The sequence below is a fragment of the Chionomys nivalis genome, chromosome 8, assembly GCF_950005125.1.
Source record: "Chionomys nivalis chromosome 8, mChiNiv1.1, whole genome shotgun sequence".
Lineage (NCBI taxonomy): Eukaryota > Metazoa > Chordata > Mammalia > Rodentia > Cricetidae > Chionomys > Chionomys nivalis.
The window spans coordinates 25,125,907-25,148,943 of record NC_080093.1 but is presented as its reverse complement, the minus strand read 5'-3'; the positions used below and the strand labels follow the sequence as shown (position 1 = coordinate 25,148,943).

Here is a 23,037-nt window from a genome sequence, read left to right as displayed (position 1 = left end):
CAATCATTCTAAGAATTGGAGGATTTACAGAATTCCCGAAAGCACACAATTAAGCAAGTTCCCAGCTTATTCCTTTCTTCCTTGTTCTAACTTGTGCGTCTGATGCTCATTCACACTGAACAGGTTGGACTTGTTGGGATGCATCCACCAAGAAACAGCCCTCTTTCCTGCCCATTCCTACTCTCTCGTGTGCTGTTTCAGCATTCCACACCCCATCTTTACAGAGTCTTACAGTGATCCCTTACCCTGCCAGGTTAGTCCACTCTCGACTGCCACTTCACAGTTTGTCTACCCTTCTTCAGCCTAGGAACACTAAAGTTGGTGTGCAGCCCTGGGAAAGGGGTAGGTAGCCTTTTCATGTCCTCTTCCCAGGCCTTTCCCTTTCCTGGAGTTCCCGTACCCAATGCCTATTTGCCTATTGAGAAGTAGCAGAAGAAAAGATGATAAAAATGGGAGTTTCGAGGCCAGTGTTCACATCTGGGGCTCTGTTGTCTCCATGGGCAAGCATTATCAATAACTCTCTCATTTAGGACACACACCACTGAAATACAGCTCAGAGAACACCATCAGAGCAAACTACTTCACTAGCAGTAAAGTATGAGTTAAGTGGGACCGGGCCTCTGACCAACCTTTCCCCCACTGACCTCAGGATAGCCTTAAATTCTGGACAAGCTGTGCTCATGGCCTCTCCATTCTCCTTTCAGCATTGGCTAAGGTCTCCTGCTTCTAAGACATACACCAATATGCCCATACAGTAATGCTCCCATCTATCCCTCTGGTGGTCATGGAATTTCACATAGTTTGTTGTTGTTGTTTGTTTGTGTTTTCTGTTTGACTACCAGCTTCTTCAAGTATGCATTGATTTTTCTCATATCTCCTTTCTTTGGATGTCCTGAGACTAACTGGGGAGTACAGATGTTTGACACTGAGACATGACATCATTTACAAAGTTCTTCTCTCTCTCTCTCTCTCTCTCTCTCTCTCTCTCTCTCTCTCTCTCTCTCTCTCTCTCATGCATACACACACACACACAACACACACACACACCTCATGTTTTAAGTAAGTCATGATTTTGCGTTGAACCACATTCATCCTGAGCTATGGGTTGAGCAGTTCTTCTCAGAGTGGTCCTCAGGCAAGCAGGCTGACATCTTTGGGGCTTATGTAAGGGCCAGACCTCACTCCGACCTATACAATAGCAAGGTACTGGAGCGAGCACTACCTACAAAACATTCTCTCTAAGAATCCAACTGAGAAATCCAGCAGCTTAATTTCATATGTTAAACATATTTACATTACTATTCAGTAAATTCCATTAAAACAGCTGTAAAGTCTTTGCTCATGTTTCATCAGATAGCCTAAAGAACTGGGGTCTAGAATTTCTTCTCATCTGACATTTAGGAGGGGAACAATACGAAATTTCTAAGCTACAAACTTCTCAGCACAATTACAGTCACGGAGCCAACTTGAGGCACACAAAGATGTTACTGTTGATAGCCAAGGTACAAAGTTAGGAAGAGCCAGCAAGCTCTTCGGTAATGTTTCCTAATGCTCCTTGTTCTTTTTCCCAGAACTGTCCTTTATGAACAAAACCCCACAATGTCCTACTGAACCACAGCAAATGGGAAACAGGAACACCTGATCTGGTTGTCACTCATGAGTGTTTGTGACTACTGGGGCCCTGAAGAACAGGGACTCTGAAGGACAGTAACTCTGGAAACCAAGAACAGCAACAACAAAGACAAATTAAATGCTGTATGGGGGGGGGGGTTGCTTTCTTTATGATAAACCTGGTAATCATGGTTAGTTTCTCCTTGTGCAGCTTATGGGGCTTATTGAATCTGGGACTTGATATATTTAAGCAGTTTTGGAACCACTGATGATCTCCTCAAATATTGCTTCTAACCTCTCTCTCTCTCTTTCCCTCCCTCTCCCTCTCTTTAAATTATAATTATATTATGCGTATGAGTTTCACCTGCATGCATGTTTGTGCTTTGCATGAGTGCTTAGTGTCCAGGGAGGCCAGATGAGGGCAGGTAAGTCCCTGGAACTGAAGTCCCAGGCAGCTGTGAGCCACCCTGTCAGTGCTGAGAATCTAAGCTAGGTCCTCTGGAAAAGCAGCCGGTGCTTTTAACCACTGGGCCATATATCCTGGCCTTATCTTTTTCATCTTGACCCCCAGTTATGCATCTGGTTGACCTTGTCCCAAGGCTGATCATTCTCATGGGTTTTTTATCTCTTGTAGTTTTCTTTTTCTCCCTGCTTTGTTCTGTATATTTTCCACTGATAACTTCTTCGAATTAAACAATAGAATTATACAGGGTTACATACACGTTTATGAGCATATACACTGTAGTTTGAACACACTCTTCCCCATATTCCACTGCCCTCAGAAGGTTTCACCTCTATTTACACCTAACCTATCTTCTCATATGGCTCCTCTGATCTCGTTTGCGCTATCTACCTACTAACCTTCCTAGCTCCTGCCTCCTTGGGTTCTGTGATATTCTACTTTGATCACTCACCATAAAGTACCTGACTATGGCTTGTCTAGTCTAACACAGGAAAATTGTGTGTTAGACACCACCCTTGACAGCAAGCTGAATCACTCCCTATAGAGGATGACTGCATTTCTCTCTGAAAACATGAAGAAAGGCTGGGGAGACAAACAAACATATGGGAACAATAAATACAACCACGCTTATAGGATGGGAAGCAACAGTTTAGTCTACCGAAAAAGAGACCCCATAGAAATATCTCATAAAGAAGTGACTCGATTTAGGACAGAGATGAAACTGCCGGGGTCAGATGTGTCGTCTGGTGACAGGGTTTAACCACTGGTCATCACGGTATGGTGGATTGTCGGGTTTCACTATTACTACTAAAGCAAGGGAGTCAGCTGTCTTAGTTGTCTCCCCGAAACCCTCTGCTCCACCCCCTTCTCCTTTTCAGTTCTACGACGAAAGCCAGGAGACTGATCAGGAGCTCTGCTGACACTGAGCAACAGCCTAGCCTTGGAACCCTTATTTTCTTTTAAAGGATTTTTTTTGTTTTGTTTTGTTTTTTGGTTTTTTTTTTTTGGTTTTTCGAGACAGGGTTTCTCTGTGGTTTTGGAGCCTGTCCTGGAACTAGCTCTTGTAGACCAGGCTGGTCTCGAACTCACAGAGATCCGCCTGCCTCTGCCTCCCAAGTGCTGGGATTAAAGGCATGCGCCACCACCGCCCGGCTTTTTAAAGGATTTTTAATTACATTTATTTTCCATTCATCCATTCATTCATCTATCCATTCATTTATCAGAGGGAGCGCACGGAGGTCAGAGGACAGCTTGCAGGAGTCGGTTCTTACCTCCCCTGAGATTGAACTAAGGTACCAAATCAGGTCATCTAGCTTAAAATCAAGCGATTTAACCTGTGCAGCCATCTTTTGAGCCTCACTTTCAATTTAAATCCCAGAGAATTAAATCCACGAGGATGCTCTTTCTGTCGCTAAGATGCTACCCTCACTACAGAGCTGGAAAGGAGAGAATCATCCTGTAAGAATCAATTAGGTATTATCTCTGCTGGTCAAAATGTTACAGTCTGCGAATGAATCTGCTTCAGGGAACAATTTCAGTAAACATTAAAAGTGGGAAAATACATTAAAGTATTCTGTCTGGTCTTGCATTGTGCAAGGAAAATTCTTTGCTGGAGCTAAGCTAGAGCACCGTGGCCCAGAGGCTGGAAAGGAGGGGCTTTCTAGAAGAATTAATAAAATGAATAAAGTAAAATAAAATAAAATAAATGAATAAAATCAGCCCTCTTCCCGTTCTGGAAGTGTTTTGGCTGCAAACTCTCAAAGTGCGGAGGTTATGTAGGAACATACTAAAGCTAAGAGCGGTGGAGAAGGGCACCCCGTGGCGACAACTGCAGGACCCAAGGGGAAGCTTTGCTACCTCACTGCAAGGCTGCCAAGGAGCGGGGGTTTCTTCCTGCTAGGTTGCTTGAGTGAGTGCAAGCTCCCACCCTTAGCCGAGTGATGTACTTGCCCCAGGAGATGGGACTCCCTCTAGGAACCAGTAGGGCGTCCCCCAAAGGATTCACGTATGGCAGACACACACCTAATAATGCCACAAATATTTAGGACACACAAAATGAGGCAAGGCATTTTGGATGTGTAGCTCTGACTAGGCTAGCTGCCGGTCCGCAAACCCCAAGTGTGGCGCGCCCGGAGCACACTTGGCTGCAGGGAGTGGTACCCGGCGGCCCTGAGCAGTACCCACTGACCAGGTATCCACCGGCAGCCTCCGTTCTGCCGAAAAGCAAGTCCTGGCCATCTGCGGCTACTGCTCTTTTACCCATCAGCAAAACACACGGAGAAGAGATTTAGAGATGGTCGTAGTTTTTAGCAAACTTGGGTGGAGATTGTTTCCCGGAATCGCCCACGAGGGGGCACTGGTGGACTCCCGGTCCTGAGTCGTGCCTGGGTGGCCCTCCTACCCAGACCTCAGTCAAGCAGCAGGCTATAGCAAACAACTCCCCCCACCCCCACCCCAGCCCGGTCCCGGTTGTTTATTTCAGAAGGAATGCGCCGGAAATTGAAGGAACTTTTTTTTTTTATGCCCCAGTCTGTAATTCTACTAAGTGTGTAATGCTCTCCCGCCCCCCATCCCGTGTGTGTGTGTGTTGCTGGATTGGTATTTTAAAGAGCTGGCTAATAGGGAATTCCTCTCTTTGTGGAGGTTGGGAGCACACAAGGAACATTTCTCTTTCCTTGTTTTTTTGTTTTGTTTTGTTTTGTTTTGTTTAAATCCTTTATGAATTCAAAACTTTGATAAAGGAAGAGGAGGGATAAAGTGTGCTAACAGGGACTGGGAATCTCGGATTGTTGAGGAGTTCAGAGATGAGGAAGGCTCCTTAAGGAATTTGTGACCTTGTACAATCTTGTGTGAGGAGGATACTTGGGAGTGCTGTCAGGTTTTGAGCCCCTGTGTAGGTCAAAACAAGAAGTGTAAATTAAGAGTCAGGACAGCAAGAGCTCAGCTCTGGAAAAATTACAGTGATGCTGCTTATCAACAAAGATTCAGATAAAACAAAAGTATGTTTTCCAAAAGGATAATGTTGGGTCCAGGGGGATCACGCAAAGATGGGGCCAGACCACCAAAGTCTAATAAACTAGAAGCAAACATTATTCCAGAAACCAGATTCCAAAAAAATAAAATAAATAAAATAAAAAAATCTTCATGGGGTACAAAAAGTTTATCAGCTAGCTGAGACCAGAGCCAGAGATGAATTTTGTAAGGCTGTGGCAAAGGCCGATTTCTGAATCCACCTTTTTCTAGTGGGGGCACCAAACATTAGGTCTGAACAAAGGAATTTTTACAATCTCAAGGTAAAACTCAGATACAGATTGCCTTACTTTTCAATCTTTATTAACCCAGTTATTTAGTTAAAGTAGTGCTTTGCTTAATCTATTGTCTTCCCTGGTACTTCCTGGCAGTGTTTACTGAAGCCCTGTGCTCTCCCCTTTGATACTGCCAGTTTCACATAGCAGGGATAATGCATAGCCCAGAGGTCACACATCTGTTTCCTAAAAGTTGACTCAGCTCATATCCATCATTAATCAAGGATGGCTGGAGTGGGGGGGGGGGGGGTTACTAGGCTCTCTGTTTGCAGAGAGATGCTTTGGCCTTGTAAATAGAGCTCTGGGTTGTAAAGCAGAATAACCCACTGTTAATAGTTAATCCTTAAACTGCTGACAGTCTGCTCTCATTCTCCTAGGCTTACAACTTTATATTTCTTTATTTTTACATTCTTATTTCTGGAATCTACATTTTTATATTCTTATTCTTGGACCCTTCAGATAAGGCAGTAGCTCATAAATAAGACCATGCAGAAGATAGGCCCTCCCTCCTTCAAGATACTTTGAGTACGAAGGATGCATAGAGTCATACAACATGGGCAAACAAACTATCATCCCGAGGTCAGATATAGCTTGCCCTTTGCTTCAGTAAATAAAGTTTTTTGTATCAGTGCTCTCTTATGCTACAAAAACAGAATGGACTAGTTGCTCACAAAAAAAAAAAAAACAGAGAAAATATTTACTATTTGGCATGTAACGGGATCCAGAACATCATAATAGCCCTGGTTCACATTCCTGGAATTCTTGGGACAGGAGGCCTAGTAACTCCTGGAGTCTGTGTGCTAGGAACCCTTAGGAAAAGCACAGATACCCACATAAGAATTGGTTTTGTTTGTTTGCTTACTTTGTTGTTGTTTGAAATAGTCTAATGTTTTTTCTTTGAGATACAATTTAATTTAAAAATCAGAAGGGCTAGAATAAAGGGTTGTCTCTGGTCTTGCATTTTTCTATAAGAATATCGGTATACTTGTTCCTTTCAATCGCTTGTGCTGGAGAACACAGGAAATGTAGTTTCTAGTGATCAGAAGAAAAGGGAAAATGTAGATATCATCATTGTCAGTCATTTAGGGATAGCTACAGGGGTTGGCTGACCTCGATGGGGAGGCCCAGTGGCTGGTTTTGTCTATGGCACCCAAGACCTTTGAGTTGGACTCATAAGAAGGGAGACACTCATATCTCTGCCCTGCTCAGACATGAAAAAGTAATACACCAATTTAAAGAGGGAGATTTCTGCAACGGATATCTGAAAACCTGATATATTTTTATATTATCTTGATTCTAATATAAGGAGTGGTTATTTATTTGTTTTGAAAAATGTTTTGACTGTGTCCTTTACTATTCTAGATTTTGACCCATGGATCCAACAAAAGATCCTGTTTATTACTACTGTTATGGTCTACTGGCCTGGTTTGTCACCTGGGTACCCTTACCCTTTAAGACACAAGCCCCACCCACTTCCAACCCTCCCCTTCCACCTAGGCAAGCTGAACTCCCACCTCCTCCAACCTGCCTGCATGCTCTCTCTCCCCATCTCTCTTTTAAAGAGGTAACTTCTCTCTCTTTTCTCTCTTTCTCTCTCTTTTTCCTCCTCTTTCTCACCCCCTCTCTCCCTCCCTTTCCCCCTTCCCCTATCCTTCTAGAACCCACGAAATAAACTCTATACCCAAACTCTCTCTGCATGGACATCTGCCTGTCCCTCACTTGCTGTGGTCTCACACTGCCTTTCATAGTCTTAAAGATACTTTTCATTATGCAAAAATATCTGTCACAGTCATTCTGGTATAAATATGCTGCTGTTTAAACTTATGTTTTCACAAACCAAAAAAATTCCTGTGAGCTGAATTGAAGTTAAACAGGTCAGATACACCCCTCTCAATTCCTTGGTCCTGAAAATATATTTTTTCTTCCTAAACTTAACTTTGACTTCTGTTCTGCCAATACCTTTCCAGGTCCAAGAGACACCAGACAGTTCCATACCACAAACCCTGGACAGGAGTAAAGAGACCAGCTACCCCAGGATGTGACCAGCACCCAGCTTTCTCAGGTTCCCCTCAAGATGATGCCCACAAATAAGCAGAAAGCAGTCTTGAGAATCTGCTGTCCCAACACCTTTAACCTGTTGTGCCTAACTTCCCTTCTTTTTATTATAAGAAAGAGATGGGAATGTTATTATCTACTGGCCTGTCCTGCCACCTGGGTACCTTTCCCTTTAAGAGACAAGTCCCAACCACTTCTAACCCCCACTTCTGCCTAGATAAGGGGATCTCCTGCCTCCTTCAGCCTGTACTCTCTTTCTCTCCCCATCATCTCTTTTAAAGGGGTAAGTTCTGTCTTTCTTATCCCCCCTCTCTCTTCTCCTCCCTTTCTCTCCTCTCTCCTCTCTCTTTCCCCCTCTCTCTTTTCTTCTCTTTCCCACCCTCTCCCTCTTCCCTTCCGTAACCCACTAAATAAACTCTGTACCCAAACTCTCTCTGAGTGGCATATCTATCTGTCTCTCACCCACTGTGTTCTGCTACTAGCCACTGCCCTGCCGAGGTATCCCGCTGAGACCTGGGATGACCTGCTGTGGCCCTTCATGGCCCTTCATGGCCCGATGCTGCCCCTTAGGAGACCATCACCCTTCATGGGACCAGCCTTCCAAAAAGAATAACAGCTATTGAAATCTGATAGAGTGAACAGATTCTGAGCCCTAACGAGAATCAAAAGGATGGGCAACAGAGTCAGAGGAGAGGGAGATGGTCATTGCTGGAACAGAGTTTCATCGAGTTTCTTTCTCTTAGAATACTCACAGATGCAAAACAATTTTATTGATTGACAGCTGTTGCTATTATTAGAGGACAATGCTGGCATTAATTCTTCTTTGTCATTCCAGAAATAAAGACTGTAGTGTATTCCTCAATGTTTGTTTTACAGTGAAGACATTCTACCTCAGAAGGCGCTGCCAAAGGCTCACATGGCAATGCCTATGCCAGGACAGAATCGGGGCTTTGTAATGTGTCAATCTGATTAGTCTGAATGGTTCCCCAGAATTTCCTTCTCAGTCAGGGTGAATCAGCAGACACTTTTACATTCTATTTGGAGAATGAAGAAGCAGAAGCCATATTTACCTTTACACTTGGTAGCAGAGAACAGGTATCTTTGCAGTTCCTAACACAATGCACTCATCTCTTGACTCAACTGCATGATGCACCAGGCCTACAACTGCCTCTTATTCCTCTGGGTCCTTTTAACAACTCTACACTCTGGGCTAGGTTTGTGCTTAGCTCCATGACAGAGGTTCAGATTTGCAGAAGTGAGAACTGACCTAGATTCTGGTTTAGAGAGACATTGATCTGTCCTTGCATACCCTTACTGCCTACTTTGTGGACTTCAATGTTGCTGACATAGAGACTAAAGCAAGAGCCTCACAAAGACTCCTACAAACACAGAACACAAGAACTCCCTTTAAGTTCTGTTTCTCTTTCCAAACTGTGACTCATACAGAGAAGTGCTGGAGAAAGTTGGGAAATAGAAAGTTAGAAATCCAGTTTCATTTCTGCAGATTCTGACTACTACTTTATGGGAATTATTTCTGTAACTCTTGAGGTCTTTAAAGTAGAGGAGTTTTCCCAAATGTTTCTCTTCTTTTCTCTTTTAGCTCCAGGGCTACTGTTGACTTGATTTTATGCTAGGTATATCAGATACTTCATAAAGACCACCACAGGTCAAAGTATGAGCTTTTGATTCCATCCTGTTATTTTGTATGAAGGTTGTACTGAAGTGGCTTAAACTAAAAAGAATTTTTAAATATGGAGGTCCTGGACAGCCTAAAATTACCCCATAATTGTAAGGAGGGAAAGGTGTTTTCAGTACATTTTTAAAAATTATCTTATATGATGAGTGCTTTATCTTAACATATATCTATGTCTGCTGCCCTCAGGGGGCAGAAAAAAATCAGTCCCAGATCCCCTGGGATTGGAGTTATAGACAGTTGTAAACTGCCATATAGGGGCTAAGAATTGAACCTGGATCCTTTGGAAGAGCAGTCAGTGCTTCAATCATGAAGCCATTACTCCAACTCCTTCAAGTACATTTAAGGAGATTCTTATTCTTGGACTGGTATAAGTTTGGGGTCAGCATTTGTGCCACTCTGCAAATATGTATCCCTAAATGTATCAGGGTTTCAGCTTTTTTGTTGTTGTTGTAACTTGATCATGTAGTTCTGGGGTATGAGCTTTGTAGACGACATGTCATGTTGACGATTGGACCCACCTGTTTGCCCTCACTCTGATCACTTAGTCCCTGTTCTAGAGCCAGACTACCAGAAGCAAAGGTCCTCGACTTACAATGGTACAACCTTATACACAAGTCCCTTATTCCTTTTTAATCTATTCCTGGCATCTAAAGAAGAGGTAATGACTACATACATCAGAGATTAAACATAACAGATGTAAGACGCAAAATAGTTCTAGGTTCATAGTTAGGGAGTAACTTTTAAAAGGTTGTCAAGGAGTTTAAAAGAGGTAAAAAAAAAAAAAACAGCTGTAGCTCAGAAGCACTGAGTCCGAGAACCCAGGATAATATCCTACAAGGCCAGGTCATGGAAAGGATATATCTATATCTATACAGATATAAATATCCAATATATGTTTTTTTGGGGGGGATAATTTACTGTCTGAGAAGAAATTCTAAATTACCAACCTATTATCACTGGTTAGTGTTTTAGGCAAAAGCAAGCAAACAGTGAGGAAAAATACCTAAATGGAGAAAGGATTTTTTATAATTTTTTTAAAAATCCTTCAAGATCCCTGGTGACAGTAGGCAGCAGAAATGCTGTAGGTCCCAAATTGTGGTAGCAGGCCACGTGGTGGCAGACAGAGGACCCTGGGAGCAGCCAGTCCCAGGTAGAGATAGCTGCCAGTCCCAGAGCGGTGGCCTGAGCGGTGGTGGCCTGCCATGTGGCTGCAGGCAGCAGGCTCTGGGAACAGCCAGTCCCAGGCAGAGATGGCGCTGGTCCCCAAGCAGTGGCTGGTCCCAGGCAGGGAGATACAAGGCAAGGCGGGCAGAAGACAGAGACATGGATAGACACGACTTGCAGAGTGAGCTTGAATATTTATTTAGGGGATTATGAAGGGGGAACAGAGAAGGGGGGGAAGTGGAGAAGCGGGGAGGGAGGCAGAAGCAAAGCTGCCTCTGATAGGAAGATGGGAAAGAGAGCAAGCTCAGGCCGGATGGGGGAGAGAGTGGGTGTGGCTTGTCTCTTAAAGGGACCAGGGACCAAAACCATACCAGGATTCACTTTGTTTATGACTGCAGATATTCTAATCCATTGTTGCCTGGTATCATTGCATTTAAGTTTGTGACAAGACAGAAATGTCACAGGAGAAGGTCATGACAAGGGAAAACTGCTCACATGGTGGTCTTCAGGAAACAGAAAAAGGAAAAGAAGGGGACAGGAACAAGATTCCATCTCCAGCAACCTATTTCCTCTAAGAATGCCCCTAGTTTCCACCCATTGAAATAATTCTATTAAGTTATAAGTCCATCAGTGGATTAATCTATTACTTAGGCAAGAGCCCTCATGACTTCAATTACTTTTTTGTTTTGTTCAAAGAAAAACCCCAAGCACCCCTAAAAGGGCAGGCTCCTTGACAGCCTGGGCTCAGCTCAAGCTAGACCAGTGGTTCTCAACCTCATGGTCACAATATATCTGATATGTCAAATATCTTGCATATCAAATATTTACATTAAGATTCATAATATTAGCAAAATTACATGAAGCAGCAACAAATATAATTTTATGGCTTTGGGGGGATCACCACACATGAGAAATTCCCAGTAGAAGAAGGTTTGAGAACCACTGAGGCTAATTGAAAAGTTTTTGTGTCCCAATAAACCTCTCCACAGACACAATAATTCAAACCAGACCAAATCAAATCCAATTAGAAAACGCTCAGGTTTAAAGTTCCTAATGCTCCCAGGTGGCTGGAAAAGAAAGACCCGGAAAACACATGTTTATTCTCTGGAGGGCAGTTTAAATATCCTGTGTGAGTGGTCATGAGCTTCTCTGGGGAGGGGTCATTGTTAAGTATTTTCTTAAATGAACTTTCTCTGCTGATGCAAATAATCCCAATCAGACCGAATTAAAGATGTCCATGTTTAATGTAATGCTCCTGGGAGGCCCCAGGGAAGCATGGAGAGGGAAAGAGAGGGAAGGGGAGATCACATGCTCATTCTCTATGGGGCAGTTTAAATAGCCGGTGGGAGGGGTCTTGAACTTCCTTGGGGAGGGGGTCACCATTTGGCGGGCTTTCTCAGAAGCGGAGCTTAGACTGAGACAACTCCCAAGAGAGAGGACTTATGCCAGGAGCTGTGGTGAAGCCCCCAGACAAAAATACAGACTTTTTTGTATAAAGGGTTTTTATGGAGCTGAGGTGATGCTTTAGACCAAACAGTCCTAGTTTGGTGGGCTTTCCCAGAGGTGAAGTCTGGACCGAGGCAACTCCCAGGGGAGGGGGCTTGGAATGGAATTTTCTACCCAAACATTCCAGACTCTTTGAGTATATGGATACCAGGGGCTGGGGTGAACCCAAACACTACCCTCTGGCAGGGAGACAAGGAAACAAGGACTGCTGATGGCTAGATTACAGTTTGCTCAGGCAGACCCGTGAAGAGTGTTTCTTTCTGCCAGGAAGATCCACTTCCCTGTTTCCCTTTGCCTCAGGCTGATGAGGCATCTGGATTCCCATTGACATACGTGTGATGGACACCAAAAACAGGGTTCTTCTAGTCCCCTTCCCCACTATTGCAATTTTTAGGCTGTTCCAGGCCAGCGGGCTTCCCAGCCCTCCCCAGACTCATCCCCCCTTATCGGTTTCTCTTTATAACCAACGTTTGTGGCTTTGTTGTAGTTGTTGTTTGCCTGCTCCTGGTTCTCCTGCTACCCCTCACATGTGACCCCTGAGATCGCTTTGGCAGTTTGAATTCACTGTTCTTTCTCACTGAAGAGCAGTTCAGTTTCATGTTATCACTGCGCCCTCGCTTACACTTTCAAGGATTAGCTTCCCCAGTTGGCAAGTCGAACTTCAATACCAGAGGCTTTGGAGGACAATGTACACCCTACAACAATCAGTTATGATGCTATTCCTGGGTGAAAGATATTGAAGGCCTGAGAACACTGACTTTCTTTGTTTACACACATCTGTTGGTTTGTGGTTTGACCTTTAGTTGGTAAGAGTTCATCTTGTCCTTATCTCCCAACTTCCCCCTAGAAATATTTGGCCTTAATTACATCATTTTCTTTCACAAGATTAGTAAGTGCTTCCTGGTTTTATTTGTGCTTCAGTTTAAAGTTGTTCTCAAATCTCACATCCCATCCTCAGTAGGGGATGAGTGTGGAGGGTATGTTTCCCTTGTTTGTGTCCTAGAGATTTTCAGCCTCACAGCTAAACTAGGGAGGTGATGGTAAGTTTAGCCATCTCCCTGAAGAGTTGTAAACAAACTTGCAGATCAGCTCTAGGCCTCAGGGAGCACTGAGGGACACCCTACTCTCAAGCCTGCAATTTGCCAGTCACTACCCTCTGCTTTCTCCTTTGAATCTGAAGTCATCCATATAGTAAGAGTGACAGGAAGCAGAGGCAGAGAGAACAAGGATACAAAGAAGTAGGTCTATTTTACTTCAGAGCTTGAAGGCTTGATAATAGCCCAAAGTGCACAATTACAGAATAGTAATCCTTTCAAGTAATTCTTTATGCTTTGGAAAACCAAGAAATCTCATAAACAAGAAGAACTTTCAAAAATAATACTTTTAAACTAGGATAAAAATATAATAACAGAAGTATATGAAATATATACTATATGCACATATGAAATATATAACATATTATTTAACATATGGTGATCATATTTTATACATAAAATGTATACTTATAATATTTAACTTCTGTATACTAACATGAATACTCATACTTAAATTTTTCAATGATATTTAAATGAGTCACAATAATTTTATATTTCTATAAATATTTATTTTACAAACAAAATAATTATATATGAAATTAAAATACAAAAATATATAAAATATGTTATAAAACATAAAATGGGAGATTATTTTTTAAATCTTTATTTTATTTAAAAAATATCTTTTTTCATTTTACCTACCAGTCTCTGTTCCTACTCCCTCCTCTCCTCCCATTCCCTTTACCTTTCACCCCCACTCCACTTTCCATCCACTCCTCAGAGAGGGTAAGACACATCGTTTTGAGGAAGAACAAAGGCCCTCCCTACTATATCTAGGCTGAGAAAGGTATCCCGCCAAAGAGAATGGGTTGCAAAAAAAACAGTACAAGTGGTATGGATAAATCCTAGTGCCACTGCTAGTGGCCCCACAATCTACCCCAGCCATACAACTGTCATCCACATTCCAAGGGCCTAGTTTGGTACTATGCTGGTTCCTTCCCTGTTGGACCAGAGTTGGTGAACTCCCATTAGCTTAGATAAGCTGCTTCAATGGCTATCCCCATCATGGTCTTTGTTAAGTAAAAAAAATAATAAGAAAGACGGCTTTGCCGGTGCAAGAAATCCAATTAGGTCAAATCAAACCAAATCAAAATGCCCATTGTTTTGTTAAACAAGAAGTTCTCTCTGGTGGCCTAGGGGATGGCCGGGAGACAGGACAACAGGGAGCCCATGCAGACCCCAAAACCACATGTTTCTCCTCTGGGAGCACGCTTAAATACCCTGTGGAAATGGTCCTGGCCTCCTCCAGGGAGGGGTCAGGACCTGGCATGCTGGGATTTGGAGTTCAAACCAAAGCAACTCCCAGGTTAGGGAGGCTGGGATGGATGCCAGGGGCTGGGGTCTAAGCTCCCAACTTAACAGTCCTGACCTCTTTGCTCATATTCTCACTCCTCTCACTCTTCAACTGGACTTTGGGGCCTCAACCCAGGGCTCTGCTGTGACTCTCTGCCTCTGTTTCCATCAGTTGTTGGATGAAGGTTCTGTGGTGATATTTAAGATAGTCATCAATCTTACTACAGGGCAACGCCAGTTTGGGCACCCTCTCCACTATTGTTTAGGGTCTTAGCTGGTATTATCCTTCTGAATTCCTGGGAATTTCTCTAGTGCCAAGGTTTTTTTGACTAGCCCCATAATGGCTCCCATACTCCACATCCTCTCCAGCATAAGCTGTCATTGGTGCTTTCTCTCTTCTTTCTTTCTTTCTTTCTTTCTTTCTTTCTTTCTTTCTTTCTTTCTTTCTTTCTTTCTTTCTTTCTTTCTCTCTCTCTTCTTTTCTTTTCTTTCTTTCTTTCTTCTTTTTTGTTTTGTTTTTGTTTTTGTTTTTTTCTCTCTTTCAACTCATTTGTCCATTAAAAGTGACATCCGTTTTACTTTCTGGTTTCGATTTCTCTTCTGTGGGGTCAGGGCAGAGAAACAGGAAAAGAAACCAGCTGCTGGTGATATATATGGGTCTATAGCGCTTCCTTAGGAGTCAGAGGACGAGATTGTTTGCAGCTGCCTGCAGCTGCCTGCAGCCGCTTTGAGCCCTTCAACACAGCTGAGAGGCACAGCAACCATGAGGTATGCCCTCCCTTTCTCTGCTGCTGAGGAGAATGCAGTCAGCCTTGATGACAGACGCAAATCCTAAGCAGCCAAAGTCCCAAGAGAGGCCAGTCCTGTTTTTACTTTTCACATCTGTCATTGAGATGCTCTGTGGCTTCCTCCAGATCTGCTTATCTGGCAGCTGAGAGCTGACATTACAGAGTTGTTTGATCTCACAGGGACTTCTTAGAAAGAAAGATCTGGGAGAATTGTTCTTGTGAATTTTCTCTCTCTCTCTTCCTCTCCCTGCTGCCGAGTTGCAAAATTAAATTGAGAGTATCTAATAAAAATATTGTTTAACAGTGTTCTTTTATGATTTCTTTACTTTTAAAAATGTATTTAGATTACTAATGTTGCTTCTCCCTCATCTGAATTTTGCTTGCAATTGCTCGATTAATCTCAGAATTGCAGGAGCATTGCTAACTAAAGAGAGCACTGGAAGGAAGAAACTTCTCCCATGCACTGCCCCTCAGTTCTGTCTTCTATCTGGTAACTCTATTTCTGGCCCAACAAAAACATGCTTGGTTGCAAGGTGTAACGGTAAGGCTGAAAAGCCTAAGAGAGGGGCTTAGTACTGTCAGTATGGTTCAGACATGATCTTTGTCACTTTATGTGGCTTTCCAGCTATCAATTGTTCAAGTCAGAAACTGCAATATTACAATACATAGCAGATTTATAAACAGCATGGAAAAAGTAAGTGAGAATATACAATATTTCAGAGGCTTCTGTGCTGGGTTAGTTTGTTTCCTGCTTATTTCTTTTTCTGTCTGTGGGTCTAAAGGGAATTTTAAAGTATGAAAAAAATCTTTAGAGTCACAATGGTACCCTGAGGGGGAAAAGAAGAGTTCTCTGCCACAGAAAAGGCACTAAATGTCTATAAGCCTCTCTGGCAGCCATACTTCCTATCCCTGGCATAAAATTTATAAACCTGAGAGAATAAAATTCAAAGGGAAATTAAAATAATAATGTGAAAGTATGAGTAAGCTATCAAAATGAGACATCACCAATGTAAGAAGTAGAAATGGGGTAGGGCTATGGAGACTACATTTTATTGTAAAATAAAGGTTTGAGGCATTGTTAGCATATATAATACAATTAATAGATGAGATATTTCAAAGTTGGTAGAATGGGTAAAAATCAAGAATGATTAAAAATAAGATGTAAGCAGTTAAAATGAGTAGATACCCAAAGTAGTTTAATCTTATTACAAATCATCCATGTTTGCTACAAACAAACATGGTTTTTCTTCACAAGAACAAGGAAATAGATTCAACCTAGATGTCCAACAATGATGAATGAATAATGAGAATGTGGTACATACAATGAATCATATTCAGTCATTAAAAGAAAAAATTAAAGGACAAGCCTGTCCTAAGGATGAGCTACTTAAGTGGTTACTTAGTGTTCAGCCCCAAAACCACATACACACAAACAGCAAAGGATGGACTCAGTGGATTGTATTTGTAAATTTGTGAATATATATCTAAAAATATGGAAAAAAAACCCTCAAAGAAAAAGAGGCTGTTAATTTGAGAGATGGGGAGCATGGGAGAAGTTGGAGGAAGGAGACGCATGATTTGCTGGAGGGAAAACAGGGAAAGAGGGAAGTGATGCAATTATATTTTAATTAATATTGTTATGCCCAGATCATATGTCCCCCCCAAACCGACTAGGACCCTGAGTCCTGTATGTAAAAGCAAAGAGCTTTTATTCTTACACAAGTTTGCAAATTCCAACTTTCCAAGTGTCCAATATATTGGAGTGATCAGAGAGCCCCGAACTTAGTTGGGGTTGGGTTTTTATAGTAGCAAAGGTAGAGGAGAGGGATTTCTAAGGCTCAGGACCCCTGATTGGCTGACATTTGTCCAGGTGTGTCCTGGCGAAACACAATGCATGTGTGCTGGCAGGTAATCTTATCTACAATGGTTGGAGTGTTAGGAATTTTTTTGGATGCTCTGCTCCTGGGTAGTGTCATGTTATGGCTTTTCCTGGAACCAGGTACTACCTGCCATGGCAGCTATGTGGCCTGGGCCCCATGTGTGGACAGGCTTTCCTGGGTTCGACATGGCCTGGGCACCATAATGTTGTGTCCAGGCTGCCATGCACCCCACAAAAAAAATGCCTTATTAAAGAACAAAATGATATTATGCAATTTGCAGGGAAATGGATGGAACTAGAAAATATTAAGTAAGAAAATCCAGGTTCCCACTTTCTCTTCTATCAAGTTCAGTGTAACTGGATTTATGTTGAGGTTCTTGATCCATTTGGACTTGAGTTTTGCACATGGCAATAGTTATGCATCTATCTGTAATCTAATACGTATTGACATCCAGTTATGCAAGCTCCATTTGTTAAAGATGCTTCCTTTCCCCCACTGTACTAGGTTGGTATCTCTATATAAAAACAAACAAACAGGTGTTTATAGGTGTGTGGATTAATATCAGGGTCTTTTATTCGATTGCAATGCTCCATGTATGTGTTTTTATACCAATAGAAAGCTGTTTTTGTAACTATAGCTTTATAGTAGAGTTTAAAGTCAGGGATGGTAATGCCTCTGGACAAACCATTATTGTACAGGATTGTTGAAACTATTCTGGGTTTTCTATTTTTCCATATGAAATTGTGTATTATTCTTTCAAGGTCTGTGAAGAATTGTGGTGGGATTTTGTAAGAAGAAGTTCAGTTCCTATCTCTAAATAAAAAGCTCCAGGAATAACACTTACTGTGCTGGGGTCCACAGACCCCCAACACAAAGGCAGGAGGTAGCTAACAGAAACAGTCTTTCTAGGAAACCCAAATGCCATCTAGGACTGACTCACTTCCTTCTGTCAGTTTTTCTGCCTAAAATGAGCAAACTCTTGTATTATTATAAGTAATTCAGACATAACCAAAATGAGAGAGTGAAGGTGTGTTTTGAGAAGGCTCTGGAAAAGGACTCAAAGAACCCAGAATTCACCTCTGGATGGGCCATGGCAAGCTACCGTCTAGACTACTGGCCAGCATGGCAGGACACTATTGGTTCCCTGAAACAAGCTATTAGATTGCCTCCTGACCACCCTTATCTTAAGGTCCTTATGGCACTGAAGCTTGAGAGAATGCATGAAAACCAAGGACAGAAACTAGTTGAAGAGCCTTAAGGAAAACTTCAGGTGCAACAGATGTGCTGCTCAGTGCAGCCAAGTTTTATTACAAGACAAAAAACAGGGACAGAGCTATACAGCTGCTTACAAAGGCTTTAGAAGACCTGCCAAACAATGCTTATGTGAATTACTATATTGGGTGCTGCTACTGGTCAAAAGTGCTTGGAATGGTTCATAGAAGAGAGACTGCATGTCTTTTGCCTTATAGAAGACTTTCAGTTTCAGTAAGTCCTATTTATTGACTTTTGCTCTCTGTGTCTGTGCTACTGATATTTTGTTTAGGGAGTAGTCTCCTGTGTCAATGAGTTCATGGCTACTTCCCACTTTCTTCTATCAGGTTCAATGTAACTAGATTTTTGTTGAGGTTCTTGATCCATTTGGACTTGAGTTTTGTCCATGGCAATAGATATGGATGTATTTGCAATCTAATATATATTGACATCCAATTAGACCAGCACCATTTGTTAAAGATGTTTTCCTTTTTCCATTGTACTATATTTACTTCTTTGTCAGAAATCAGGTGCTCGTAGGTGTGTAGATTAATGTCAGGGTCTTTGATTCAATTCCATTATTCCACACGTCTGCTTTTATGCCAATACCAAGCTGTTTTTATTACTATAGCTCTATAGTAGGGTTTAAAGTCAGGGATGGTAATGTCTCTGGACGAACCATTATTGTACAGGATTGTTGAAACTATTCTGGGTTTTCTGTTATTCCATATGAAATTGAGTACTGTTTTTTCAAGGTCTGTGAAGAATTGTGGTGGGATTTTGTAAGAAGAAATTCAGTTACTATCTCTAAATACAAAGCTCCAGGAATAACACTAAAGCTGTACTGCAGTTCACAGACCCTCCAACACAAAGGCAGGAGGTAGCTAACAGAAACAGTCTTTCTAGGAAACCCAAACGCCATCTAGGACTGACTCACTTCCTTCTGTCAGTTTTTCTGCCTAAAATGAGCAAATTCTTACTTCCTTATGCAGTAATTCAGACATATGACAAATATTGAAATAAAGGAAAGGGAAGCATGTGCCTTGGTTAGGTTTGATGAACTCTTTTTAGAAGGAAAGGAATATTTGCTGTGATCCCACTCCTTGACAGGTGAACGCCTGGTGTCTCACAAATGACTGTTTCTTTTTTTTCTGTCCCATAGCACAACCATAGAGAAATCCTTGGAGAGCAGGCTCCAGCAGTTAAAATGCCATTTCACCTGGAACTTGATAACGGGAGATGAGTCCGTGGATGAGTTTGAGGACAGGGTGTTTAACAAGGATGAGTTTCAGAACAGTGAGTGTAAAGCCACGATGTGCAACATCCAGGCCTATGTCAACCACCTCAGGGGCCAAAACGAGGCAGCACTGAAGTGTTTAGAGGATGCTGAACATTTCATTCAGCAACAGCATCCTAACCAAGTAGAAATCAGAAGTCTGGTCACCTGGGGAAACTACGCTTGGGTCTACTATCACATGGGCCAACTCTCAAAAGCACAGGCTTATCTTGACAAGGTGAGAGGGGTCTGTGAGAAGTTATCCAGTCCCTACAGGATCGAGAGTCCTGAGCTTGACTGTGAGGAAGGGTGGGCCCGATTAAAGTGCACCAAGAACCGAAATGAGAGAGTGAAGGTGTGTTTTGAGAAGGCTCTGGAAAAGGACCCGAAGAACCCAGAATTCACCTCTGGATGGGCCATTGCATGCTACCGTCTGGACTTCTGGCCAGCACAGCAGGACTCCATTGACTCTCTGAAAGGAGCCCTTAGACTTTCTCCCAACAACTCTTATCTTAAAGTCCTCTTGGCACTGAAGCTTGAGACGGTAGATGAAGACCAAGCATGGGCACTAGTGGAAGAAGCCATAAGGAAAGCCCCAGATGCAACAGATGTGCTGCTCAGTGCAGCCAAGTTTTATTACAAGATACATGACGCAGACAGAGCTATACAGATGCTTACAAAGGCTTTAGAACACCTGCCAAACAATGCCTATGCACATTACCATGTTGGGTGCTGCTACAGGTCAAAAGTGCTTGGAATGTTTCATAGAAGAGAAACTTCATTCAATGGGAATCAAACGAGGTTTCAGGAACTAATACAACTGGCGATTAACCACTTAAGGAAAGCAGAGGAGATCAAGGAATTTCTCAAACATTCCTGTAGCTACCTTGCTGGACTTTATTCCATGGCAAACCAGTATGAAGAAGCCAATTATTACTTCCAGAAAGAATTCAAGAATGTTCTCACACCAGGCCTTAAACAGTTGCTCCACCTACAGTACGGCAATTTCCAGTTGTTTCAAATGAAGTGTGAAGACAAGGCCATCCAACATTTTATGGAGGGTGTGAAAATAAGGCGGGAGACGAAGCCTAAAGGAAAGATGATAAACAAACTTCAAAGAATTGCCCTAAGGCGACTTTCTGAAAATGAATTTGATTCTGAGGCCTTGTACATCTTGGTGTTTCTTCGGGAGTTGAATGAAGAAGGCGAGTAAGCTGCTAAAGAAGCTGAGAGGGGACTGGATGCTAAGAAGGCTGCTCCTTCAGCATCTTTGCATGAGGATTGGGACAAGTAGGGGTGACATGGTGCCCGCAGTGCCACTGCTGGTAGGAAACTGAAACCCTTACCAAGTTGCCTTTCAATGTATTTAACAACTTCATGGACAGGAACCCTTCTATCAAATGTTAGCACCTGAATTGCTGGATCAGGGAGAGGTTTGAGAGAGGAACCAGTTGGAGCCATAGACACAAGAGCCTGACAAACAGTCTAGATCGCTTTTTATTTCTTAGAAATAGTTCCTTCCTATGGTAGCAATTCTTTAATCACCTTCTTTGGATGCTTCTGTTGGGTCTGTTTCTGTAATTATTTAAAGCAGCCAAATTCCTCACCTGGGTGAGTTTTCCATCCTTGAGTTATTTTAGCGATTGCACAGCCTTGTTCTACATAGATAACAGTGCCCATTAAAAAACTCAGGAGCCAGGGGCAGTTGCTCAAGACAATAATCCCAGCACTTGGGAGCTGAGACAGGAGGATTACCATGCGTTGGAAGTCAGTCTGAGCATGACCTGGAATGGATGGTGAAGGGTGGTGAGAATTATCCATGTAAATATTTAATGATTATGTACATTATCTTGTTAGTTTGGATTGTATATGCCTATATAGCACTATTAGCACATTTCTAAAGCACGGAGGATAGTGATTTTGTTTTATTGTATAATTTCAAAGCTTACAAAATATTGCTCAATATTAGTTGAGCTCAAAATAGAAACTGAATAATGAGTTCCAGATCTAAAAACAAACAAAAGCAACAAAAGTTGATGAACAAAATCCTTCCTCCAATTTACCAGCCAGTCATCAATTTATAGTGTCCTATAAACATGAGTTCGATTGCAACATTAACCCAGATGGCAACCTAATTGGGAAAGTGAGAACAGAGAAAGTAAGAAGGGCCATACCTGTGCAAACCAATAGAGTCAGACGATGACATTGCCAGACTTGTGGGAGGCACATGGGGAGACTTATTTCAAACTTAAGTGGCAACTTAAGAAGGACACTGGGTGGGAGAATAACTTGGTAACTGAGGCCTGGTGGTAGGAAATGGCATGAGTACTGGAGGGGGAATTCTTTCCTCCATTAGAAATGTTACTTACCAAGGAATATAAAAACTTCTTTGAACTCTGAAAAATACTCAGGAACATCAGGAAATTGATGACTGACGTTTCCTCGGTAGATCTGCAATGGCCGAAACATTAAGGTTGATGTGCTGCAGCAGAGAGGTGATTGGCCCAATGTGAGGCTGACAACCGCCTCTGGGGTAGAAATGATTCTCTATTGGCATTAGTTTGCTTATAAGTATATATGAACATTTTATCAGCAATTAGAATATATTAGATTAATAGGTTCTTAAAACTGGACATTCTAACAGCTGTAACAGTGTTCCCTGTTATTTTAAATATTAAAGGGTTTTGTATGCACTTAAGTCCATCAGTAGACAGCTTGAATTTCTTTGTTAATAAATAACACATGATAGAACATTGAGCAGTGTTCCAGCTGAATAAAAATTTTACTGTACTCTCACTGTCTTAGACTTAAGTACTAGTAATAAAGAGTGGCATTAATTATTTTGCAGCCTGAAGTGTCTGTTCTTCTTATATTTGATGTCTGATATCTGCACAGGAACACACTTGATCTTGACTTTTATCCTTGTTTCCCTTCCTGTTGCTGGGACAAAACAGACTAAAACAACTTGAGGGTCTATATAGCTAACAAGTTATAGTGTATTTCTGAGGGAAGCCCAGACAGGAATTCAAGGCAAGAACCCAGTCAGAGACCCTGGATAGATTATAGGACATAGCTGGACCACATCTTCAGGAAATGGCATTCCTCTCCCTAAGGCTATAAGAGGATGTGACAATTTATGAATCAGACATAAAAACCTGTGATGCTGATATTTCTTAAGAGGGGAATGTGGGAAGGAACCCAGAAATGCCTGCACTCTTCCTCCATTTCTAGAGAAGAGTTAGGTCACATGATATTCCTAGGCCTTGGATACTTCTCTGAAGGAAAATAGTATCATTGTGCCTTATACAACCTTGAACAGGCTGGACTGTGACTAAGGCTTCCATGATGAAATGCAAACTTGTGTCTGTTAGCAAAGAAGCTGTAACAGTAAATGTGTTTCTGGTAGTACGGTTGGCACACGTGTGCCCTCCTGCCTTGGGTTCCTTGGCTTCCTATTTCACTCCTTCAGCATCAGTCAAGAGAGGTGATTTGATCACTTTCTCACATCTTTTCTCATATATTCACCAAGGTAAGTGATCATCCCCAACAAAGCTGCCCTAAGTGCTAACAAGCAAGCCTGTAAAATGCTGGGACTCGACCTGCTCTTCATCTTGCTCCAACCCTACATAAGATCATTGTTTGACTGCAGGCCTGC

General features: G+C 42.2%; 1 protein-coding gene across 1 annotated transcript; it reads left to right on the top strand.

Annotated features, from left to right (window-relative positions):
• Nucleotides 1-14,844: 14,844 nt before the first annotated feature.
• On the top strand, nt 14,845-22,208 carry LOC130879791 (interferon-induced protein with tetratricopeptide repeats 2-like). The gene is made up of 2 exons (XM_057778609.1): nt 14,845-14,955; nt 19,269-22,208. Exons 1-2 carry the CDS (start codon nt 14,951-14,953, stop codon nt 20,593-20,595), a joined length of 1,332 nt encoding a protein of 443 aa, XP_057634592.1. The 5' UTR covers nt 14,845-14,950; the 3' UTR covers nt 20,596-22,208.
• Nucleotides 22,209-23,037: the final 829 nt, after the last annotated feature.